The sequence below is a fragment of the Protomyctophum bolini genome (genome assembly GCF_963924005.1).
Source record: "Protomyctophum bolini genome assembly, chromosome: 12".
Classification (NCBI taxonomy): Eukaryota; Metazoa; Chordata; class Actinopteri; order Myctophiformes; family Myctophidae; genus Protomyctophum; species Protomyctophum bolini.
Genome location: NC_137873.1, coordinates 17,202,039 through 17,229,054, shown reverse-complemented (window position 1 = coordinate 17,229,054; position 27,016 = coordinate 17,202,039). Strand labels below are relative to the sequence as shown.

The following is a 27,016-nucleotide window of genomic DNA, read 5'->3' as shown; positions in this document are numbered from 1 at the left end:
AAAATACAGTACATTTACCCAGCCCCACAGGTTACTACTCTAGGCGAGGCACTCATGCCAGTGTCCTCTGATGGTAGAAGTGTACCTTACACTTACAGTGTAAGGTACACTGCCATCAGAGGACACTACCATCAGAGGACACTGGCATGAGTGCCTCGCCTAGAGTAGTAACCTGTGGGGCTGGGTAAATGTACTGTATTTTTTATTTTATTTTTATTTGTATTCTCGTATATGTGATGTACTGTCTTACCTTGTGGGCCACGAGCCTGTAATAAAGTTTATATATACATAGGTTTAACCTGGTTACCACACTAAAGTACATAGGTTTAACCTGGTTACCACACTAAAGTACATAGGTTTAACCTGGTTACCACACTAAAGTACATAGGTTTAACCTGGTTACCACACTAAAGTACATAGGTTTAACCTGGTTACCACACTAAAGTACATAGGTTTAACCTGGTTACCACACTAAAGTACATAGGTTTAACCTGGTTACCACACTAAAGTAGATATAGGTTTAACCTTGTTACCACACTAAAGTACATAGGTTTAACCTGGTTACCACACTAAAGTAGATATAGGTTTAACCTTGTTACCACACTAAAGTACATATAGGTTTAACCTTGTTACCACACTAAAGTACATAGGTTTAACCTGGTTACCACACTAAAGTAGATATAGGTTTAACCTTGTTACCACACTAAAGTACATATAGGTTTAACCTTGTTACCACACTAAAGTACATAGGTTTAACCTGGTTACCACACTAAAGTACATAGGTTTAACCTGGTTACCACACTAAAGTACATAGGTTTAACCTGGTTACCACACTAAAGTACATAGGTTTAACCTGGTTACCACACTAAAGTAGATATAGGTTTAACCTTGTTACCACACACCCCCTCAGTATTTTTTCCATGATTCAACAAAGGTACAACGATCCCAATGCATTATTTAGACCGTCACTGTGGCTAGACGAGGACTGGCTTGGGTTTCTTTGGGTCATGCTGTCTGGGTTTGACTCCATTAGTCCTTGTCGGTTTGTGTTTGGTTTGTGCGTGTCCGACCGTGCCAAAATTGTGCTGTTTTTAGTCTGGTTTTGTGTGGAATTTGTGTTGTGTTCGACCATGCCCCATATGTTGTAGAGCGGTGCTTGTCTGTTTTTGCTCTACATTGAATATCTCTGCTGAAAATGGCAAGCTCACAACACACCGTGCTGTGGCATGTTGTGAGGCTGTAGATCTGCTATGTTCTGCAAAGATTTTCCACGAATATGGATCGTGGGGTTGAAGTGGTTAAGGAGGACGTTTTCATCTCATCTGTGAGTCTTGGGGTGCAACAGTTAATAAAACTAATCGATTAACCGATAATTCAATTTATTTAATCAATAATTCAATTAAAGAATCAACAATCAATCAATATTTTGTGTCATTACGGGCTCAAGTTTGTATTTCTTCTTTTTTTTATGTTAGACATACCATTGGTCCGATATCTCAAAGCCTCACCAATCCTCCTCCAATCCCCAGTGTGCTTGTTTCCATTGTGAAACTATGTACCAGGGTTGTGTTGTGTTTGTGCATGTGCGACCATGCTGTGGGATTGTGTTGGGTGTGTGCGACCATGCTGTGGGGTTGAGTTTGGTGTGTGCGTGTGCAACCATGCTGTAGTGGTGTTGTGTTGGGTGTTTGCGCGTGCGACCATGCTGTACTGGGGTTGTGTTTGGTGTGTGTGTGTGTGTGTGTGTGTGTGTGTGTGTGTGTGTGTATGACCATGCTGTACTGGGGTTGTGTTGTCTGTGACGTGTAGTCGTGTACTCACTTTTGTTGCCAGCAGTTTGGAATAAATGTCTGTGTTTTTAGTTATTTTGAGGGGAAAATAAAATCTACACTTATATGTACACACACACACACACACACACACACACACACACACACACACACACACACATATATATATATATATATATATATATATATATATATATATATATATATATATATATATATTAAAGCTGATGAATGGGTTCACTCTCCTTATTGAACATGTATTGTCTCTCCTAAAGAGCTGGAGAGAGATGCAGTGAGTGCGGTGACCCCTGCTAGATAAAACTAAATCACTTACAGCACCTTGAAATATAGGGAATAAAATGCAAAAAAAAGAAAAAAAATCCAAGGTGTAAAACCTACTTTTTAGTAATTTCCCCCTACCACTAAATATGATTTATTATGTGAAAGAGGTGCTAGTTTTCATATGCCATTAGAAAGGTGATGTTTCTAATGGTCAGAACGTTGGCGCCACCTTGTGGCCGTATACTGTTCCCTCAGACACAAGGCTCTCTACTGACCCTTTTTTCTTCTTCCTGTTCCTTTTTCTTCCTGATTTGAAAGTAGTGAACATTGCAAATCTACAAGCTCACGGTTGTGAGCTTGTAGATCAGCTACAGTATTACTTTCACTACTTTTGTGTGGCACTCTTGTATGATGAAGAGCAACACTTAACATAAAAGAGAATAACATGGTATCTGCAATTCTGCATAGCATAACACATGACCCTCATTACATTTAGATACGGTCAGTACATCTTAGTAATCATTGATGTGTAGTGTGTTCCGTAACAGGGACGCCCCTGTCTATCCGTTTCTCCAACCGTTTATGAAACGGGAAAGTGGGTGGGATACAATTTTAACCAGCTGGGTGTTCCACTTCCAATTATGGTGGCTATTTTTTTCTTTATTTTATTTTTTTCATCACTAAGTTCTAATTGAGTTCTCTCTCCTGATTTTGCAAAAAATGGTATCCTGACCTGAGAATATATTTTCTGTTTACTAAAGATTTCTGTTTTCTGTTACTGAACAAACACTACTGTCAGAATATAGAGCTACAGTATTTAACACTGAACAAACACTATACTATCAGAATATAGAGCTATTTAACACTGAACAAACACTATACTGTCAGAATATAGAGCTATTTAACACTGAACGAACACTATACTATCAGAATATAGAGCTATTTAACACTGAACAAACACTATACTATCAGAATATAGACCTATTTAACACTGAACGAACACTATACTATCAGAATATAGAGTTATTTAACATTTAACACTGAACAAACACTATACTATCAGAATATAGAGCTATTTAACACTGAACAAACACTATACTGTCAGAATATAGAGCTATTTAACACTGAACAAACACTATACTATCAGAATATAGAGCTATTTAACACTGAACAAACACTATACTATCAGAATATAGAGCTATTTAACACTGAACAAACACTATGCTATCAGAATATAGAGCTATTTAACACTGAACAAACACTATACTGTCAGAATATAGAGCTATTTAACACTGAACAAACACTATACTGTCAGAATATAGAGCTATTTAACACTGAACAAACACTATACTGTCAGAATATAGAGCTATTTAACACTGAACAAACACTATACTATCAGAATATAGAGCTATTTACTTACTTTTGCTTTTCTGTATAGCCTTTTAGTCTCTCTCTCTCATCACCTCCTTAACCTCTTCCATATAGTTTTATTTAATTAACTATCTTTCTTTCTCTCTTTTCCATTCTCCTAACCCTTGGCCTCCTGCCATGGTGAACCACACCTCCTCTCCCTCCTCCACCACCACCACCACCACCACCACCTCCTCTCCAGGTGGTCTCTCTGGAGTGCATCTTTGACGGGCCCTCCTCCTCCTCGTTAGGCCTTCCTCAGGCCCCTCCCCCTACCACCACCTCCTCCACCCTGTACTGCCACCCCCACCCTGAGGACAGCCCCCTCCCCTCCTGCTCCTCCGTGTCCACCCCCTTCCCCCAAAGCCAGCCTCCGTACCAGGTAACGTCACGCGGCGAGCTGCGGGTGCTGCAGTGGTTCTCAAAGTGTTTGTTCCTTTGTTTGTCATGTCAAGGACCCCCCCCCCCCCCCCCAAACGTATTGTACGTTATTGATGCTCGTTTGAATATGCTTTATATCAATATAAGAAAGCCTTGCTGTTTTTCATTTTTTAATCGCTCCGGTTAATATGCATGGTTGAGGGCCTCGCCTGCACTGTTTCTGTGCATGCTTCTGCTTCTGTATTAGCCACGGCCTTTCCATGCTGTTTTCTCTGAAAACACGGCGTTGTCCGTCCGTGGTTTTGAACAGATCGGCGATGTTCAAAGCTCATTTCTGATTTTGCGGTCATTGCGATTGGAATATTGGCGTTTTCTGGATAAATTGTGGACATTGTCTTAGCTCGCTAGCATTAGCGCTATTGCTACTAGCATTCAAGATGGTGACAAACCGGACATGCATCATAATGAAATTAGCTACGATCATGTGGCACCCAAGCGCTACCACTTTTAGCGTCAATGGCACTCTGTCATTTTTGCTCGACAGCGACGATATGAAAGAATCCCACGAACGCTCCTGAAAGGCTGAGGCTGTTGTCTAGGAGGTAACTGTTGTATCAGGTGATCGTGGTGACGGGTCGTGAGGTGGATTTGAGCCTAGATCTGTGGCTGTGAAGTGTGAAATAAACTTGGCCAGTGGCCGAGTGCATCTCGAACGGTGCTCTCGTGTTGACGTTTTTGATAACATAATGTTCATATCATCAAACAAACTATTCACTCTGTTTCTCTACCTCTACACGATACAATTGTGTGGTTGAGTGAGGTGGTTTCCTCCCGACAGTGGCTATATTTAGGATTATTTTTGTTGGTAATTTTGTACAGCCGAGTACTGTTGAAGACAGAGGAGCCATTGAGTTGCAAATTTAACATGCACATGCTACACACACATACACACACACACACACACACACACACACACACACACCCACACACACACACACACACACACAACCGTTCACTGGGAGATGTGAGGTCATTAACACTTCCGTGGTTAAAATTATTGTGACGCTACAATAACCCCCTTGGGATCCCCGGACCCCACTTTGAGAAGCAATGGTCTAATTGTTCTATGGAAGCATGCTGCACACCAAAAATAGCTATTCCTGTAGCCCATGTACAATGGTCTATTTTCAGATAGTAGTTATTTTAAGATGAAAGAGTACTTGAAGTGGTCAGAGTGTTAGTGTTTTATTTCATACAAGCAACGGTTAAAGCCTCAACCTGCAATTTGTTCAACTGGTTGTCTCTTGTCTGTAGGAGATCAGCAGGAATCATAATAACCTCAATGCCGTATCATAATTATAGTTTATACATATTGTGCTAATTGTTTGTGGAACAGAGTTATGGTGGAGGGGGCGATTCCTTTCATGCTGTTTCACAAATCACAGATTAGCCTTTGCCTGTTTGCTGTAGCCATGGTCAACATTCTGTCTGTCTGTCTGTCAATCTGAGATTGTACACTTCTGTGATTCTGAGCCTTTCTCAGGGCTTGCAGTTTCATAATGCATTAGTTAGTAGACCCTTATAACAGTCTATTTGGACGGTGGACCCCTGGAGTGAGTGTGTGTGTGTGTGTGTGTGTGTGTGTGTGTGTGTGTGTGTGTGTGTGTGTGTGTGTGTGTGTGTGTGTGTGTGGCCATAAGGAAAGTACTGATGCTGGAATAAACAATGGAGAGATATATGCATGGACGGAGAGGAGAGGTCAGGAGGTCAGAGGGGACATAGGGGGTATAGGTGCTGAGAGAAGAGGAGGATGGAACATGAAGGGGGTATAGGTGCTGAGAGAAGAGGAGGATGGAACATGAAGGGGGTATAGGTGCTGAGAGAAGAGGAGGATGGAACATGAGGGAACAGGAGGTCAGAGGGGACATGAAGGGGGTATAGGTGCTGAGAGAAGAGGAGGATGGAACATGAGGGAACAGGAGGTCAGAGGGGACATGAAGGGGGTATAGGTGCTGAGAGAAGAGGAGGATGGAACATGAAGGGGGTATAGGTGCTGAGAGAAGAGGAGGATGGAACATGAAGGGGGTATAGGTGCTGAGAGAAGAGGAGGATGGAACATGAAGGGGGTATAGGTGCTGAGAGAAGAGGAGGATGGAACATGAAGGGGGTATAGGTGCTGAGAGAAGAGGAGGATGGAACATGAAGGGGGTATAGGTGCTGAGAGAAGAGGAGGATGGAACATGAGGGGGGTATATGAGGAGAGAAGAGGAGGATGGAACATGAAGGGGGTATATGAGGAGAGAAGAGGAGGATGGAACATGAGGGAAAAGATGAACATAGACAACAAAGACAACCATAGATTTAATGAGGCTCTATCTACCCCCCCCCCCCCCTCTCTCTCTCTGGATATCTATGTCTCTTTATCTCTCTGTATGTTAGCGTCTCTCTCAAGTGGAAACCTCGTATGTCCAAAACTGTTACTTTCCAGGATTCAAATGCCAAAAAATAGCAAGCTTGCAGACCTGCTGTTTTTGCTACTTTTGTGTGACACTGCAGTATGATCAAGTATAGTGCGTTCATGTACGGAAAGAAATGTTAAAATGCGGACATAAGAGGCTTCTGGCCGACAGCAACCATAATGCTGTATACAGCCATGTACAGTATGTCCCTTGCTCTTCTCTACTGTATGTATATATATCTCTCTCTCTCTCTCTCTCTCTCTCTCTCTCTCGTCTCCGTGTATTGTCTCTGTATGTATTTTTAGCTGTGTTACCCAGAGAGACAAAGGGCTCACAAGACCATGACATGACTTGTCACTATTGCAGAGCCCCAATCTTCTCCCCACTGCTTTTCCCTCCTCTTCCTCCTCCTCTTCCTCCTCCTATCTCCTCCTCCTCCTGTCTCCTCCTCCTCTTCCTCCTCCTGTCTCCTCCTCCTCCTCCTGTCTCCTCCTCCTCCTCTTGTCTCCTCCTCCTGTCTCCTCCTTCCTCCTCCTCCTCTGTCTCCTCCTTTCTCCTCCTCCTCCTCCTCCTCCTGTCTCCTTTCTCCTGCCTCCTCCTCCTCCTGTCGCCTCCTCCTCCTTCCTCCTCCTCCTCCTGTCTCCTTTCTCCTCCTCCTCCTTTCTCCTCCTCCTCCTGTCTCCTCCTCCTGTCTCCTCCTCCTTCCTCCTCCTCCTGTCTCATCCTCCTTCCTCCTCCTGTCTCATCCTCCTCCTCCTGTCTCCTCCTTCCTCCTCCTCATCCTCCTCCTCCTGTCTCCTCCTCCTGTCTCATCATCCTCCTGTCTCCTCCTCCTGTCTCATCCTCCTCCTGTCTCCTCCTCCTTCCTCCTCCTCCTGTCTCATCCTCCTCCTCCTGTCTCCTCCTTCCTCCTCCTCCTCCTGTCTCATCATCCTCCTGTCTCCTCCTCCTCCTGTCTCATCCTCCTGTCTCCTCCTCCTTCCTCCTCCTCCTGTCTCATCATCCTCCTCCTGTCTCCTCCTCCTTCCTCCTCCTCCTGTCTCATCCTCCTCCTCCTGTCTCCTCCTCCTTCCTCCTCCTCCTGTCTCCTCCTCCTGTCTCCTCCTCCTTCCTCCTCCTCCTGTCTCCTCCTCCTGTCTCCTCCTCCTTCCTCCTCCTCCTGTCTCATCCTCCTCCTCCTGTCTCCTCCTCCTTCCTCCTCCTCCTGTCTCATCCTCCTCCTGTCTCCTCCTCCTTCCTCCTCCTCCTGTCTCATCCTCCTCCTCCTGTCTCCTCCTCCTTCCTCCTCCTCCTGTCTCATCCTCCTCCTGTCTCCTCCTTCCTCCTCCTCATCCTCCTCCTTCTTCCTCCTCCTCCTGTCTCATCCTCCTCCTCCTGTCTCCTCCTCCTTCCTCCTGTCTCCTGTCTCCTCCTTCCTCCTCCTCCTCCTCCTCCTGTCTCCTCCTCCTCCTGTCTCCTCTCTCTCTCTGCTGTTATTGTTCCTCAGCATTCCTTCTGTCCCACAGAAGGAGGCGCAGACAGTCCGTCTATTTATAGAACAAATTAATCTCAAACCGCTGACAAAACCAATCAGGAAAATGGGAAAAAGTTGTCTACCTTCGTGCCACGCCGTCTCCCTCTCAGCTTTCTTACAGTCGGTCTCTCCTACACTGTCTCTCTCTCTGCCTTTCTACAGTCTGTTTCTCCTACACTGTCTCTCTCTCTGCCTTTCTACAGACTGTTTCTCCTACACTGTCTCTCTCTCAGCTTTCCTACAGTCTGTCTCTCCTACACTGTCTCCCTCTCAGTTTTTTTACAGTCGGTCTCTCCTACACTGTCTCTCTCTCTGCCTTTCTACAGTCGGTCTCTCCTACACTGTCTCTCTCTCTGCCTTTCTACAGTCTGTTTCTCCTACACTGTCTCTCTCTCTCAGCTTTCCTACAGTCTGTCTCTCCTACACTGTCTCCCTCTCAGCTTTCCTACAGTCTGTCTCTCCTACACTGTCTCTCTCTCTCTGCCTTTCTGTCCTATGTCTACAATGACAAGACTTTTTCATTAAGCAAAGGAGTGTCCTCGGCAATGTGCTGACTTTGTCAGGACATTTCTCCATCCCTCCACCTATCCTCACCGTGCTTTCATCCCCCCGTCCCCCTTTCATTTAATTTCATCCACCTTTCACCTCGCAATCTGCTTTCTCTCTAGCCTTTCTCTTATCCATCCATCCATCCCTCTGTCCGTCTGTCCTTACCTCCCTCCATCACTCTACCGGTCCAGAAGAGTGATGGAGAGGAGAGGGGAGGGGAGGGGAGGGGAGAGAGGATAAGATGAAGGGAAGTGTTTAATTTCCTAAACATAAGAGAAGACACTGAGACTAACTACCTCACCCCCCCCCCCTCGTCTCTCTCTCTCTCTCTCTCTCTCTGACACACTCTCCCACGCTCATCCACTGCACCAGTGTACTGCTGCTTTCAGCTGTACATACTCACACACATACAGAGGACAGGAAAGAAAGGACCAGATTGGTCGCGCTCTCTCTCTCTCTCTCTCTCCGTCACTCTGTTCTCTCTGTCCGTCTCTCTCTACAGGTTAAGTGTTCTTCTCCTCTATCCCTCCCCTACTCTTTCTCTCTCTCTCTCTCTCTCTCTCTCTCACCATACATCCATTGCGGGGCGATTTGTCTCTCTCCTCACGTCCATCTATAGTGGTTTACTCTCTCTCTCTCTCTCTCTCTCTCTCTCCAACCCTGCTCTGTTCTGTCCATCTCTCTCTCATCCTCTGTCTTCTTCTCCTGAAGAGGTAGATGCAGGCTCCTGTCTGTCACAGCCTCTCGCTGCTCCATCACCACCTCCTCTTCCTCTCCTCTCCTCCCATGTGTCTGTGTTGGTGAGAGGGGAGGAGGAGGGGGAGCAGAGGGAGGTGCATGGGGAGAGGATGAGAATAGCTTGAAGGAGAAAGAACAAGAAAAGAGCGAGGAGGACTAGGAGGTGGTGTTTTTTTTGTTGGGGGGGGGGGGGGGGGGGGGGGGTGGATGGACGGACGGACGGACGGACGACATGAACCCCCCCCACGCCTCCCTTCATCCCTCTGCCCTGTGCCTCCCCTCTGCTCCTCCTCCTCCGCCGCCTTCCTCTACTGAAGCAGCGTGTCCTCCCGGTGGCGCTATAACGACAACCACAAAGATCTGTAGCTTGTAACGCTGCAACAACAATAACAACAACGAGCTAACGCAGCGATACGGTACCAGCATTGGGAGGCGTCTCGTCGCTGTCTCTCTCCTCACGGCAGTGACCGCGGGAGGAGAGAGAGAGACAGAGAGAGGGAGAGAGAGAGGGAGAGAGAGAGAGAGAGAGAGACAGAGAGAGAGAGAGAGAGAGAGAGTGCGAGAGAGGAGGTGACTATAAAGCTACCTACCTTGCGCAGCTGTTGGCAACGACAGGATAATCAGAGTAACAGTAGGAGGGGAACGCCGAGCAAGGAGTTCCGCTTAGGGCTGTCTGTCTGCCTGCCTGCCGGGCCGGTATCGGAGTGTCAGGATGTTGAACTCTGTCTGGTACGCTAAAAAGATGGGCCGCCGCATCATGGGGACGCTCAGGAGAACTAAGAGGCTCCACCGCAGGCTGATGGTAGGTCTCCTCTTCCCCCCCAAAAAAACACCACTTTACTACCCTGACACCTGTCACTGTCCTATCATAACATCACCTGTCCTGTCCTATCATAACATCACCTGTCCTATCCTATCATAACATAAACATCACCTGTCCTGTCCTATCATAACATCACCTGTCCTGTCCTATCATAACATCACCTGTCCTATCATAACATCACCTGTCCTGTTCTATCATAACATCACCTGTCTTTGTCCTATCATAACATCACCTGTCCTATCATAACATCACCTGTCCTGTCCTATCATAACATCACCTGTCCTGTCCTATCATAACATCACCTGTCCTATCATAACATCACCTGTCCCTGTCCTATCATAACATCACCTGTCTTTGTCCTATCATAACATCACCTGTCTTTGTCCTATCATAACATCACCTGTCCTGTCCTATCATAACATCACCTGTCCCTGTCCTATCATAACATCACCTGTCCTGTCCTATCATAACATCACCTGTCCTGTCCTATCATAACATCACCTGTCCCTGTCCTATCATAACATCACCTGTCCTATCCTATCATAACATCACCTGTCTTTGTCCTATCATAACATCACCTGTCCCTGTCCTATCATAACATCACCTGTCCTGTCCTATCATAACATCACCTGTCTTTGCCCTATCATAACATCACCTGTACCTGTCCTATCATAACATCACCTGTCCTATCATAACATCACCTGTCCTGTCCTAACATCACCTGTCTTTGTCCTATCATAACATCACCTGTCCCTGACCTACTCTACTGTAACCTACCATTTACATTATGCTAAACCCATGACTTAACAACTGACCTACGATAAACCGTAACCTCATCAGTAGGGCTGTATAAACCATCTGTCCTACCGTAACCTCATCAGTAGGGCTGTATAAACCATCTGTCCTACCGTAACCTCATCAGTAGGGCTGTCGCCATCATTGCATTTCACTTGAACAGCTGTCATACCAATCACTGTGATTTATGGTTCCATACTGTTTTTTTCAGTGAACATTGGAAGATAAGACGTAACATTTCCGTTTGGCCTTTAGGTAAGATGACGGATGATGTCCGCTATTCCAATAATCCCACTAAGTAATACACTCTGAAAGTATACAATTATTAAATATAATTGGCCAAATTGGAAAATTGACCCACCACCTACCACTGTCCTCCTAGCTTAACCCATCACTACCACCGTCCTAGCTCTCATAGTCCTACCAGTGTCATAATAGTACCTCTTCAGGCTTTCACGACTACTGATTTTTACTAGTTGACCAGTTTACTAGACAACTAGTTGTTAACTAGTTTTTACCTACTCCCGGCACGGTGAGGTAGTGACGTAAAAATAGCAATCCAGGACTCTTTGGAGCCCCTGTAATTGGAATGAGTGGACTTTAAATCCTTTGACGAGGAGCCATTGAAGGACAAGTGCGTTTATTTTTTATCAACTATTCAACTAGTACCAACGAGGTCGACTAGTGGTTTTACTAGTTGACTAGTTGACGAGTCGACTATTTGCTAAAAACCCTACTACCTCTCTGGTCAATCAGGAGAGTAAAGGATATTTTTCGGGAAGGATTCGGGCTGGAGGGTACATCACCGTGAGTCATGTTCCCCGACACTGCTGCGCGGGGGATGTGTGCAGGGATCAGTGCTGTGGCTTTGAATTATCTCACAAAGCAGAGTGGTACTCCACATTTGTACGTCTCCTTCATCATTGGCATTGCATGCGCGTGTGTGTGCGTGCGTCTCCTACATGTAGCTTGTGTCTTCACTGCCGTGCACGTGGCTAGTGGGGGCAGATGCATGGAAAACACGTTACAACAGAATGTGACGCTGCTGCGTCATGTTGGATCACACTGAACCCTCTACACACCTGTAGACCACAAGCTAATTTACGGGACCTTTACAGACCTGCTGACGGCGAGCTAACTGGAGGTTATATACAGACCTGTAGACCGGCAGGGTTTCTAAAAGTGGTTGCGGGTTGCCCCCCAAATATTTAGATATGTGACTGAACTTGTTTTAACTTGTCATTGTGAATTTTTAAATTTTAGTTTTTTCATGAAAGCAGAAAAATAATTAAATATTGGTTAATTAGATTGAGTGAATAGTATTTAGAATTTGAAACTACAGTTTATAGAACTGAAGTAAACGTAAGCAAAATTCTTATAACTCACAGGTATGCAAGTATGCTTTTTTTTCATATTTACAGGTCAATTTCAGTTCTGAAACTACTCTAGTGCTCTAGTATGTCTAGAGTCTTGCTGTGCTATTAACACATTTTGGACAAAAACTAATCATTTAACTTTTTCAGCTTTACTGCCGCCATGTCTCTGCCTGTGACAAATTCGGTCACATATTTGCAATTTATATACATATGTAGTATATTATCATTGTCACTTCAGTTTAACCACTTTAGACACTCTATACTTAAAAATATGTAAAATGGACCCGAGTTAAACTGTACTCGTTCTTTTTCAGCCTACAGTAAACCAAATCTCTTCACCCAGAAAAATTGCAGTCTATTGTCCTAATGGAAAAAAATACTGTATCTTTGGCCGTTGGATTTACATATTATATGACAAAAGGTGCTATAAGGTAGCGATGTAATTCGGGGGTGCATGCCGTGCATGGAAGTTATTTACAGGGACGACCCGAGCCACACATGTTTGACAACAACCACTGCTGTAGAACCACAAGCTAAGAGACGCTCTCTACAGACCTTACCATGACCAGCTGTACAGACCTTCACACGACGAGCTGCTAACCCACAAACTGCGTGTGTGTGTGTGTGTGTGTGTGTGTGTGTGTGTGTGTGTGTGTGCGTGTGTGTGTGTGTGTGTGTGTGTGTGTGTGTGTGTGTCAGTTGGCAAGATAACGTGTGAACTGTTACTGTTAGTACTGGCACCGAGTAGTAACGAGGGAGATGTGTGTGTGTGTGTGTGTGTGTGTGTGGGGGGGGGGGGGTTGGGGGGAAGGTAGAAAGTGTTAGAGAAACAAAGTGGGAAGCAGGTGTGTGCGTGTCTGTGTGCACACAGCAGTGGTTGTGGTGCGCACACGTGTTCTAGAGACGCCGTGGGAAGCAGAGTTGTGCATGTTGGCACAGGGAAGCGTCAGAGAGGTGATGCGATGCTGTGTCAGAAGGCAAGGCTGACTAATTGTCAAATGCCTTCCTGCTGGGTCCTAAATGTTACACAACATTTGCTGTGAGTCAGAACCACCTTCAATTCTCCCTCGTAGGCTTTTCACACTTTGAGTGTGAACTTTTATCACATTTCTTTGATCATTTAACAATATGAATGCAAGCGTCCCTAATCACGGCGCGAACACAAACACTCAGATTTACAGTACAAGCTTGCAACGTGTTTTAGTACCTCTATCTGTTATATTGACATTGTTTAAAAAACAAACAAAAAAATCCCAATAGTGACATGCCAATAATACAGAAGGCATATTGAGAGTGGTTGATAATTGAACTTAGGTATTCCATTTTCATGGTTTCACAATTTAAAACCAGTGTTCTTGGGGTCCCCGCTGCCCTAGTGTTCCAGGTGCAGGCCACATGCAGGCTTTGATCTGTTCAAGTCCCGTTCACGACTACCTTTGCTGTGCTATTTTTGAATCTTGAATAGTAACAGTTTTATGAGGTTTCCACCCATCCGACTGAGACGAGATGAAAAGTAGGTTGTAGCTCGTCGTCTACATTAGGCCTATGCTAGAAAAGACAGTGTGGTTTGTGTCGTATGCATGGATGCATCAGAGGGAGACCCGCATGTGGAGAAATTCAATTCATCCGTCACATTCTATGGAAGGAAATCACGCTGTGTTACTTAAGTGGGAGTAACAAAGTAGTGGACATTTTACAGACTTTATATCGTCTCTCATATCCGTCTTTTCAGGATTCAATTAAAAAGTATCAAAAGTAGGCGATCGACAAGCTCAAAACGCGTCGCTTTGCGCTGCGTTTCGAGCTTGCATATATACGATATGTGAAAGAGGCTTCTGTTAAGGCCTATTCATAGTCCAGTTTTCGGTGAAGAGGTGACCATGAAAACAGTGTATATGCGTTCTACTGGACAGATTTTAAGGGTGCGTGTGTAGTGTGTACGCACTCTGAAGACGCAATACCCAATGAGGATTACATTAAATGACTACCAACAGTCAGTAATGATTGTACATCCACAAAAAAGTACTCCTTTTTAAATGCTCATAATGCTCACAAACTGTTTGCGGGCGGGCGGGCGGGCGCGTGCGTGCGTTTGTGTGTGTGTGAGAAAAAAGAACCCCTGCAGTAATGCATGCCTTTCCCAATGTTACCTAGCAACCTCTGAGCTCCGCACGCACGCACGCACGCACACACACACACGCATGCGCGCGCACACACACACACACACACACACAAACCCGCCCACATACCTCCTCACTGTTTACTGCTTCAGACAGATGTTCCTTCTAAACATACAGTTTAAGGCTGTTATCAATTATTTTCTTAATCATTATTCTATTAAATACTTAATTGCCATTAATCGTGTATTGAACAAATTAGCGCAAACAAATACATACATTGACTAAATCAATTGGGCTGATTGACTGCTTAATTAAGCAATAAGCCACGAGAGGTCTCAGGTTACTGGGTATTTTACAATGGCTGGGGACGTTACCAGCCATTGTAAAATATCCGGTAAGCTGGAGCCTCGAGTGGCTTATTGCTTTTCTAAAACGGTTACAAACATATAGCAATATTAACCTAATAAAACTATTAAATTCACAAAAGTAACTACGCTTTGCGCCACCAGAGCGAGCCACATCACTTCCTTGTTTTGCTGCAAGAAGGCTATGTGACGGATGTCTTTACAGGGCCACCTGGAGCCACACATTCACAGTCATATGAGCCGGGCGGCGCTTAGACGCCTGCACGGCATGGGTTTTCAAGGCAATCAAGCACTCCCCTTCCCCAGTACAGCTACAGAGATGCGGAATCAGCTGTGAATGATTTAAAGTGATTGTGGGTTATCTGTGAAATTTACACCGGTCACGTGACAAGTATTGGGACTACCCGTTTTAGAAGCTCTATTTTATACTTGGTGCAACTGTGTCATGCGTGTGCGTGTCGTGTGCGTGCGCGAGTCAGCAGTGCAGCTGATTTTTAACGATGTTAAAATCTGAAACGTGCTGTACGTGATGCCTGCTGAATGAGACACACTGTGGCACATTTACTGGGATGCATTTACTGGAATAGACCATTTACAACGTGAATTACAACGCAAGATTTATTTTTTCTTATCTTATTTTACATTAAATTAAGACATTATTTTGAAACTGCTATTTTCAGTAGGTCTACTTATAAGGGGGGGCATTTCTTTCTAGAATGTATTTAAGATTTGTTTTGAAACATTTTTGGGTTTTTTTAATGAAATGGTTGATTGAAAAAAGAACAAATTGAAAATCTTTTGAAATAACAAATAAGAGGAAGGGGGGGGGGGGGGGGATATTTACTCTCGAGTCGCGACCCATATAAATGGATAGCTGGGTCATATGGGTCACTACCCAGTGCCCACTGGTGTACTCATAGTAGCCTACAGGGGGAGCTGTAGAACCAGGCACACAGTATCAGGGAGCTCTAATCCTAATCCCACAGAGAGCATCCATCATTCAGTTTCCCTCAATCTCTGTAGCCGGCACAGACTATATGTCAATGGGCTCTATGCACACAGAATAACTCCTCCTACTTCCGGGTGTTACAGATGATACTAATTAAAGCTCTGTTCCAATTAGTGTACAGTGGTTTTCAAATGTTTTAATGTCAAGGACCCCCATAACTCTGAGAGTGTACAAATGGCTTACGGGTCCATTTGGTTCCATTTGTACTACACGCTCAGAGTTACAGACCCCTACAGGGCCATTTGTACACGCTCAGAGTTACAGACCCCTACAGGGCCATTTGTACACGCTCAGAGTTACAGACCCCTACAGGGCCATTTGTACACGCTCAGAGTTACAGACCCCTACAGGGCCATTTGTACACGCTCAGAGTTACAGACCCCTACAGGGCCATTTGTACACGCTCAGAGTTACAGACCCCTACAGGGCCATTTGTACACGCTCAGAGTTACAGACCCCTACAGGGCCATTTGTACACGCTCAGAGTTACAGACCCCTACAGGGCCATTTGGAACCCACTCAGAGTTACAGACCCCTACAGGGCCATTTGGAACCCACTCAATCGCACAATAGCAGCATCCTGACTCTGTTGGACCAGAATGGAACAAAGCCTTCATTAGTATCATCGCTAACACCTTTGAAGGAAGTAGTGGAACGTTTTTAAGTCTAGTGTGTTGATTAATTTTGATGCAGTAATAAGTCATGTGGGGACGGACGGCCCTGGGGGTTCCCACCCACAGGTTGAGAAGCACTGTATTGGAGTAAAGTATAGTCACTCTGTCAGAGGTGTAGCGACGGCCCCGCACAGTGCGCGTGTCAATACTGTATGTGCTCTATTATTACTATGTCAGATATCGATGTCTCCACGCCAATGTCATCCAGTGAAGACCCCACACACACACACACACACACACGTCTATTGTTCTCGGAGAATCAAATGCACACGGGGCCTTCGGGGCGAGTTAGCTTAGCGCGATGCCAGCAATAAAGCACCATTGTTACACCACTCTGTAAGGCATGTTAAATATATCATACAAGCATACAATGCATGCTGGTTCCATGCTGTGTCGATATGCACGCTGCTAGCAATAACGTGGCTCCATACTGTATTGATATGCACGCTAGCAATAACATGGATTGACTTCAGTGCAGATTGGAAGCAGTGTCAGCTTATTTTAAGCCACTTGTTTTACTGTAAAGTCGCTTTTACAAATGATTTATTTTTCATTTTTTTTGTAAAGCATTTGTATTTAGAAAATAACTATTATTGTATGCATTATTTGTGACCGTAGGTCGCGGTTTACTATGAAAACCTGCATTTCCCATCAGTTGTGTCATGCCTCTTGTCACGCCTTCATATATGACCACGCCTCATGACATCACGCTAGGTTGTTTTTTTGGGACTTGTTTTGTTTTAGTAAACCTGACCGCTTGTTTCTCTCCCAAAACCTGGCAACACTGGCTGTCTGCCCTCTAGATATACAGTATTATAACTCTATGGTTGTGACATGTTAGTGGCCAGAGGGGAGGCGCGTGCGGAGGCTACCTATTGGCTGGTGTTTGAGCCAATCACTCGCCAGGAAGTTTATTGGCTCTTTGAAAGCAGGGAGGGGGGTTTGGGTGTGGATATGGACTGCATCTGATGATAGGGTCACTGTCGGCTGGAAACCTTGTATGTCCAAAACCGTTACTTTATGTTTTCTAGACCCTGTATCAATGGATCCAATGTCTTTTTTTGTGGTCTCTGCATGTTATTATTACTTCATTGGTTACATTTTCATGAAACTCACAGACTGACTTAACTATTTTAAGTTTCACTTTCAAATGCTTGCAACATTCTTGTGTGATTAAGCCGGGCATTCCTTTACCGAAAGAAAATCATGTGGAGATGCAAGGTTTCTGCCCGACAGCAACTCTATAGTATATAGTGTGTTGCAGGTTTATGCACTGTAGTGCGTGTGTGTGTGTGTGTGTGTGTGTCTGAGGTTAGTGCACTGTGTATTGGAGTGTGTGTGATTTATCTTGGTATGTACTGTAATCAGTGTGTGTGTGTGTGTGTGTGTGTGTGTGTGTGTGTGTGTGTCTGAGGTTAGTGCACTGTGTATTGGAGTGTGTGTGATTTATCTTGGTATGTACTGTAATCAGTGTGTGTGTGTGTGTGTGTGTGTGTGTGTGTGTGTGTGTGTGTGTGTGTGTGTGTGTGTGTGTGTGTGTCTGAGGTTAGTGCACTGTGTATTGGAGTGTGTGTTTGTGTGTGTGTGTGTGTGTGTGTGTATTTGCGTGTTTCGTGCAGAGGACCATACAGTATATTAGGATTAGTGTGCCTTGATGTGTTTTTGGGGGGAAGGAGCAATGCAAGGTGTGTGTGAGTGTGTGTTTGTAATGGCCACAGTATATTGTGTGTGTCTCTGTCTGTTTGTGTGTAAGAGAGTGAATGAGAATAATATAAGTCTTTGCTTGATAGTAATAAAGCAGCCATTGTTTATCATAAATTAATACATTGGCATGCATTGATATGGATCTTGTATTAATCATTTTTTACACTTTGATTTATCGGTAACGGTATATGATAAGCCACGTTTGCTGTTCTCCACTCTGAAATCACCCTGGCCTCAAGCCAATTTACAACAACTTGTCAAAAATGATATACTCAACAAAAAATATTTTGGGGATAAATGGGGGCAAGACACGATCTAAACCTGTTACAGATTGACAATGAATGCGAGTACAATTTCAAAATAAAAGTACTTAAAACGGCATGTAAGACAAGGCAACTTAAACGAAATGAACAAATTAAAATGGATAATACTTTGTCCACTCAAATTCTGTACATCGGCGTGTACCAAAGCGCATTCTTGGCCGTTATTTTTCTCCCTTTCTTTGCGTTTCTGAAACGTGAAGAGGTTGCACTTGCGGTAGGCTGACACACAGGCATGTTGCCATGTCAACCAAGGCTAATAACGTGAACCTATTTGTTCATGTTGTTCTTCTGTCTATAAGTCATATGGTTCCATTCATTATTTAACCCTTCATGTGAAGGCCTGGCATCGTGTCAAGACCCACACACATGTCTAATATATGGTCGCTGTCGGGCAGAAACCTTGTATCTCCAATTCTCCATATGTCTACTTTTGTATTTATGTATTATTGCATTTATTTTGTAAATACTTCGCTCACAACGCATATGTTTAAAACCAAGTCATCTTGTGAACGGGTATGGTGATTACAAACTCTAAATCCTCTCTCTCAGAAATCCTCACGTCCAAAACTACAAATGTTGAGCTTGTAGGTCTGCTGTTTTGGTGCTAGGGTTTCAATTTGTAGTATGATCAGGTATAGGACATTAAGTTGCCATCATTACGAGGCTTCTGCCCAACATTAATGGATGTTAAGTTACCATCATTACGAGGCTTCTGCCCAACATTAATGGATGTTAAGTTACCATCATTACGAGGCTTCTGCCCAACATTAATGGATGTTAAGTTAGGATCATTACGAGGCTTCTGCCCAACATTAATGGATGTTAAGTTAGGATCATTACGAGGCTTCTGCCCAACATTAATGGATGTTAAGTTACCATCATTACGAGGCTTCTGCCCAACATTAATGGATGTTAAGTTAGGATCATTACGAGGCTTCTGCCCAACATTAATGGATGTTAAGTTAGGATCATTACGAGGCTTCTGCCCAACATTTATGGATGTTAAGTTAGGATCATTACGAGGCTTCTGCCCAACATTAATGGATGTTAAGTTACCATCATTACGAGGCTTCTGCCCAACATTTATGGATGTTAAGTTAGGATCATTACGAGGCTTCTGCCCAACATTAATGGATGTTAAGTTACCATCATTACGAGGCTTCTGCCCAACATTAATGGATGTTAAGTTAGGATCATTACGAGGCTTCTGCCCAACATTAATGGATGTTAAGTTAGGATCATTACGAGGCTTCTGCCCAACATTTATGGATGTTAATAAGGGTTGGTTTTGGACAATCAAGCTTTCCACACGACGGCAGCGATATGCTCCGTCCTACGATGCAGTGTAAATCAGGCTATACTTTCTGAACCATCTGTCACACACACACACACACACACACACACACACACACACACACACACACACACGCACTGCTGTAGCCTCCATCAGAGCGTCAAGGTCAGAGCGATGTGCTGAATATCTAGAGCTCTGCTTCTCAGCCTTTATTCGTTTCAAGGACCGTGAAGAGATTAAAAATCAAACACACAATTATCTTTTGGACATTGTTCTACACCGTAGAAAATCCTTAGTGTTTATTTAACTCTGAAAGGGTACCAAATCGAACCAAATAGCAATTTGTGACAGGCCCCATAAGGGTCCATTTGGTTCCATTTGTACACGCTCAGAGTTACAGACCTGAACCGGGGTTGTGGCTCTTTCAGAGCGTGAACTCTGGGGGGAGGGGAGGGGGGGGGGGAAGGGAAAAAAAAAAAAAAAGTTCGAAAAATGTTGTATAATATTTTCATGTGTGAAAAATTAATAAAAAAACTTTGATCAAAAAGAGTTACAGACCTGTAAGGGTCCATTTGGTTCCATTTGTACACGCTCAGAGTTACAGACCTGTAAGGGTCCATTTGTACACGCTCAGAGTTACAGACCTGTAAGGGTCCATTTGGTTCCATTTGTACACGCTCAGTTACAGACCTGTAAGGGTCCATTTGTACACGCTCGGTTACAGACCTGTAGGGTCCATTTGGTTCCATTTGTACACGCTCAGAGTTACAGACCTGTAAGGGTCCATTTGGTTCCATTTGTACACGCTCAGTTACAGACCTGTAAGGGTCCATTTGTACACGCTCGGAGTTACAGACCTGTAGGGTCCATTTGTACACGCTCAGAGTTACAGACCTGTAAGGGTCCATTTGGTTCCATTTGTACACGCTCAGAGTTACAGACCTGTAAGGGTCCCTTTGGTTCCATTTGTACACGCTCAGAGTTACAGACCTGTAAGGGTCCCTTTGGTTCCATTTGTACACGCTCAGAGTTACAGACCTGTAGGGTCCATTTGTACACGCTCAGAGTTACAGACCTGTAAGGGTCCATTTGGTTCCATTTGTACACGCTCAGAGTTACAGACCTGTCGGGGTGCGTTTGGTTCCTAACTATCAATCATTGAGCTGGGGGTGGGGGGGTGTGGGGGGACCCCTGGGGGGTGAGCTAAGGATGGAGCCCCCAACCCTCCCAATTCAGCGGGTTCCCTCACAAATGGACACACACACACACACACACACTCTTCCTCAGTGCTGCCGGGCCTGTGCCGATGATGATGACACATAGCCAGCAAGCTGCCGGGGCACGCACTGATGACACGTAAAACAACGCGGCTGTGGATCCGAATCTGTAGGCCGCATTGATTATTCATAACACACACACACACACACACACACACACACACACACACACTGACATGTGCCATGCTCACTGGAGCCTGTTAATTGGCAGGAGAACGACAGAAGATGAGAGGGAGGAGGGCGTCACAGGGAGAGAGTGAATGAGAGCTAGAGTGAGAGAGATAAATGTACATGTGAGTCACAGAGAGAGAGAGATAGGCAGCTTATTCTAAATATTGTAGAGCGAGAGAGAGAAGGATCAGGTCTTTGCTCTGTGAAACTGTCACTGACTAAAAGCCAGAGACAAGAAAAGGCCTGGCGCCCTCCTGCTGAGACCATCAGGGGGAGATCCATTACGGCATTGCCTCCTTCCTCCTCCTCCTCCTCCCACCACCGCCACGGGACTCCTCTCCGCTCCTCGCCGTCGCTCCCTCTCGTGCCAGCCCGCAGCGGGGCCCAAATGACCACGCACTACCCCAAGCAGGAGCACTGCGGTGGCGGCGCCACCCCGGCCACCAACGGAGGAGGGGAGAGAGCCTCCGGGAACGGGAAGCCCTCCGTTTTCCCGCCGCGGGTCAACCTGAGCCTCCGGGAGTCCCTCGCGCACCTGCACCCTCTTCATCGGCAGCATGCCATCGAGCTGCACCAACAGCAACAACTACAACAACAGCAACAACAACTACTACAACAACAACAAATGCACCAGCAGAAACTGCAGCAGCAACACCAACCGCCGCCGCCTCCGCCACCACCGCTGCCTCCTCCTCCACCACCCGTAGCGTCTCCGCCTCCCCAGTGGAGGCCGACGGGCCGCCCCCAGCAGCAGGCCGCCCTCCCGGCGGTCTCGCTGACCACGTTCACCGCGTGCACGCTGCCGGCCTCCTACCGAGCGCGCAGCCGCTTCGTCAACCTGCGGGACAGCGTGAAGAAGAGTCCCACCAAGAGCACGGCCAAAGTCTGCAACAACAACCCCCACCATGCTGTTGCTACTGGGAGGACTCGGATCCCCTGGGTCCCCTTCAGCTTTACCAAGGTAGTGCAGTAGTCTGATAGTCAACGGTTCAGACTGTTAGAGTCAACGGTTCAGACAGACTGTTAGAGACTCAACAGTTCAGACTGTTAGAGTCAACAGTTCAGACTGTTGTGAAATGGCTTTACCAAGGTAGTGCATTTGTCTGATAGTCAACGGTTCAGACTGTTCGAGTCAACAGTCCAGACTGTTGGACTCAACAGTTCAGACTGTTAGAGTCAACTCTTATGCTGCATTCACTGTGACCGCCAGATGCAAAGATACAGTCTACCCTTCATTTTCAATGGAAGCCAGCGACATGAAGATACAAGATATGCATCCGACGTTTGTAGCTGCTGCAACAGATACAAAAGAAGTTGAGCTGGTTTCAACTACAGCTACAAAGTTACAATGCTACAAATACGCTGTGTATAGCATTGTATCTTTTGCATCTGCCGGTGTGAACGCAGCATTGAGGCCGTTGTAGGTCAAACATGTCTTGTGTCCAGGCAGGGTGAGTGGGTTGTACTGGTGTACACAGAAGATGATAATAATAATAATAATAATTATTATTGTGTCCAGGCAGGGTAAGTGGGTTGTACTGGTGTACACAGAAGCAGCGTGTCTCTTCTTTGGCGATCTTAGTCTTGGCTGCGTGCGTGATTTGTTGTGACTTAACATTGCACACTATGGGGAAGCCTTTTACTGTATTTTGTGAAATGCTGCGTAATCCTTTGCTTGCCCTGTCTCCACACATCTCTGTGCTTATATCTTTCTAATGCACAGCCAGAGAGTCGTTTCTTGTATATAGTTTTTTTTTAATGATTTGATATTGTGTGAAAGAAAATTGTTGTATTGACGATTTAATGCGCTGGTATCTGTATTTGGTATTGTTGTAGCTGTTTGGGAGTCTATGATTCTATCTAGACTCGGTGTTAAAATAGATGAAATTACAACACACTGTAAGCTTATAGAGCAGCAAATGTAGCTATTTTTTTAAAATGTAATTGTAATCTGCAGTCTTGCAGTGCTCTTGATTGTATTCTCTGAAAACGGCTAAGCCTCATTGTGAAAGGATTTCCATGCAGGCGTGGCTGCACTGAAAGTAGGTTGGCAAATCAATGCCGTCGATTGGCATGGCTAATTTTAGCCATTTTGGTTTTCCATAGAGGCGCTGGATGTGTTGCTGGAAAAGGAAGTTCTCTGTTCTGACAGTCAGTCCGTCAGCCTGTCTGTTGTCAGGCCAGACCACCATCTAATAGCAAAGACTAAAATACTGTGGTTGTACCGGTCAGCTCCAAGTACCAACAGTAGAAGACTGGTTGTACTGGTCAGCTCCCAGTAGCCAACAGTAGAAGACTGTGGTTGTACTGGTCAGCTCCAAGTACCAACAGTAGAAGACTGTGGTTGTACTGGTCAGCTCCAAGTACCAACAGTAGAAGACTGTGGTTGTACTGGTCAGCTCCCAGTATAACAGTAGAAGACTGTGGTTGTACTGGTCAGCTCCCAGTATAACAGTAGAAGACTGTGGTTGTACTGGTCAGCTCCCAGTATAACAGTAGAAGACTGTGGTTGTACTGGTCAGCTCCCAGTATAACAGTAGAAGACTGTGGTTGTACTGGTCAGCTCCCAGTATAACAGTAGAAGACTGTGGTTGTACTGGTCAGCTCCAAGTACCAACAGTAGAAGACTGTGGTTGTACTGGTCAGCTCCCAGTATAACAGTAGAAGACTGTGGTTGTACTGGTCAGCTCCAAGTACCAACAGTAGAAGACTGTGGTTGTACTGGTCAGCTCCCAGTATAACAGTAGAAGACTGTGGTTGTACTGGTCAGCTCCCAGTATAACAGTAGAAGACTGTGGTTGTACTGGTCAGCTCCCAGTATAACAGTAGAAGACTGTGGTTGTACTGGTCAGCTCCCAGTATAACAGTAGAAGACTGTGGTTGTACTGGTCAGCTCCCAGTATAACAGTAGAAGACTGTGGTTGTACTGGTCAGCTCCAAGTACCAACAGTAGAAGACTGTGGTTGTACTGGTCAGCTCCCAGTATAACAGTAGAAGACTGTGGTTGTACTGGTCAGCTCCAAGTACCAACAGTAGAAGACTGTGGTTGTACTGGTCAGCTCCCAGTATAACAGTAGAAGACTGTGGTTGTACTGGTCAGCTCCCAGTATAACAGTAGAAGACTGGGGTTGTACTGGTCAAATGTGTATAACTATAGTACAGTATGAGAAACAAGGCAGAGTGTGGTGCTTCTCATAGTAGGGTCCAGGCAGGGTCGCCGCTGACCATTTGGTTGCCCCACCAGATCAAAGTTTGTGCTAATACACCAACAGATCGCCTTGACCATGTGCACATGCCTTAAAGGGACACTTCACCCTTTTTGCAAAAAAATATATGTTAATGACGTTTAGAAGCTTTAGAACACTTTCCTGGGGGTCTTTATGTGTGTAATATGTGGTTTTAGATATTTTAGATTGTAGCAGTGAGCCTGTTGTCTCTGATGTCATGGACACTGGGCTCACTTCCTTCCTGGACTACATGTTGTCTCAGTAAGACAGCTCTCCCCCCTATCCACAAGGAGGAGCAGTGCACCAAAAAATTATGGGAATTGTAGTCCAGGAAGGTAGTGAGACCAGTGTCCATGACATCAGAGACAACAGGCTCACTGCTACAATCTAAAATATCTAAAACCACATATTACACACATAAATACCCCCAGGAAAGTGATCTAAAGCTTCTAAACGTCATTAACATATATTTTTTTGCAAAAAGGGTGAAGTGTCCCTTTAAGTTAATGCATTTTGTTTCTTGACCACAAGGTTAAAATTTAGATAGCAGGTTATTTAGACAGATGCTCATTGCGGTTCATTGTTTACCTGAGAACCCATAGTTTCAATTTACAGAATACAAATTAATATTATTAGACTGATGCATTCTATGGGATCCTATAGTTTACTGAGGCACTACACTGTCTCTCTGCATTCTACAGTATATGATCCTATAGTTTCCTGAGACACTACACTGTCTGTCTGCATTCTACAGTATATGATCCTATAGTTTACTGAGACACTACACTGTCTCTCTGCATTCTACAGTATATGATCCTATAGTTTACTGAGACACTACACTGTCTGTCTGCATTCTACAGTATATGATCCTATAGTTTACTGAGACACTACACTGTCTCTCTGCATTCTACAGTATATGATCCTATAGTTTACTGAGACACTACACTGTCTGTCTGCATTCTATATGATCCTATAGTTTACTGAGACACTACACTGTCTCTGCATTCTACAGTATATGATCATATAGTTTACTGAGACACTACACTTTCTCTCTGCATTCTACAGTATATGATCCTATAGTTTACTGAGACACTACACTGTCTCTCTGCATTCTATATGATCCTATAGTTTACTGAGACACTACACTGTCTGTCTCTCTGCATTCTATATGACCCTGTAGTTTACTGAGACACTACACTGTCTGTCTGCATTCTACTGTATATGACGCTGTAGTTTACTGAAGCACTACACTGTCTCTCTGCATTCTATGTATATGTGTTTGCCTTGCTTATTATAAGTCACTCTGGTTATGAGCGTCTTCTAAATTCCTGAATTGTAAGTTGTTGCTGCTGCCATATGATCGGATGATTAGAAATGTGCATTAAGGAGCAGTTGGACAAGTGCACCTATTGAAGCCAGGTCTGTAGATGGGGGGGGGGGGGGGGGGGTTAACAGTCCAGTCAGTCGCTGTCCCGTTTCAGTCTTGTCCTGGACCGCGTGTGGGAGCTGGAAAAGCTGTAAGCCCTGTAATGTAATCAGTCGCCCCCCACTGAGACCAACACACGCACGCGCACACACACACACACAACGTTCAGCTCTGGCTCTACGCCCACCCCTGTAAACGGCACCCACCTGTCATCGCAGCATCAACATGCGGTTTCATCACACAAACCCACAATCCTCTTGATTTTTTATCATCCTCCTCTCAAACTCTTCATTATCATCCCTCCATCCTCCAAGTCCACACACACGCACGCACGCAGGTGCACACACACTCACACACACCTTTCCTCTGTCCCGTGTCATCTGTGTTCAGTGTCTGTCTGTGCGCCGTGGTCGCCGTTGTTTGACCTTTGACCTCAACACCGTGCTTATTGTGTCAGCAGGCGGATGTGACCCCGCCCACCTCTCCCATAATCCCTGTGATCCCCGTCTCGCCCCTCATCCTCCCAGCCGAGGACACGCCCACCACCACCGCCACCGTCACCACCCCACCCACCTCCACCACACAGGTTCAAATACACCACCTTCCTAAACTTCATCAAATAGGCTCTAAATGCACATACGCCATTTTAGATATAGCTCGTCCGACTTCCTTCAGGTGTTACCGATGATACTAATGAAGGCTCTGTTCCATTCTGGTCACATTTGTACACTCAGAGTTCCTTGAAATTAAAAGGTTTGGAACAGAGCCTTAGTATCATCGGTAACACCTGAAGGAAGGGAGTCTGATCGAAGCGTAGGAAGAGTTATTTCCAAAATGGCGTATGTGCATGGCGTCTATTATCGTTCATGTAGTTCTGAGAGTGTAGAGGTGGAACCAAATGCACCTGTGAGAGTCCATTTGGTTTCACCTGTACACTCTCAGAACTACAGAGCTGTAAGGGTCAAATTGGACCCCTTCATTTCATTATTATCCTTTTTTTTGTGCACGTTTTTCTATGCCTTTTTTGATCATTGATCGTCAACCTTTTTCATTTCAATGCAACCAACTTCTGACTGAGTTGGTTCCTTCCACAGCCCTGTCTTTCTTCCATCCATCCATCCATCCATCCAGCCACCTCTCTGTAGTTCTGACAGACAACAGGGATTAGAGATGGATAGAGAAGATAGATGGATCGAGATGAGACAGAAAAAGATGGAGAGATGGAGAAATAGATAGATATGGAGAGAGAGAAAAGGATGGAGAGAGACATTGATAGAGATGGAGAGAGAGAGAGAGAGTTGGAGACGGAG

General features: G+C 45.1%; 1 protein-coding gene across 12 annotated transcripts in view; it reads left to right on the top strand.

Moving 5' to 3' along the window:
• The window catches only part of dlg1b (discs large MAGUK scaffold protein 1b), a 136,575-nt gene that overhangs the window by 70,426 nt on the left and 39,133 nt on the right, over window positions 1-27,016 (top strand). For 5 of the 12 annotated variants that reach the window (XM_080778284.1, XM_080778282.1, XM_080778277.1 and 2 more), the window contains 2 exons: window positions 3,685-3,864; window positions 26,164-26,292. The exons of 3 other annotated variants lie outside the window; for them this stretch is intronic. In XM_080778284.1, the coding sequence (XP_080634410.1) occupies window positions 3,685-3,864; window positions 26,164-26,292 (309 nt within the window). The remainder of the gene's footprint in view (window positions 1-3,684; window positions 3,865-26,163; window positions 26,293-27,016) is intronic. 4 more of the 12 variants (XM_080778281.1, XM_080778283.1, XM_080778286.1 and 1 more) reach the window with 4 other exon arrangements.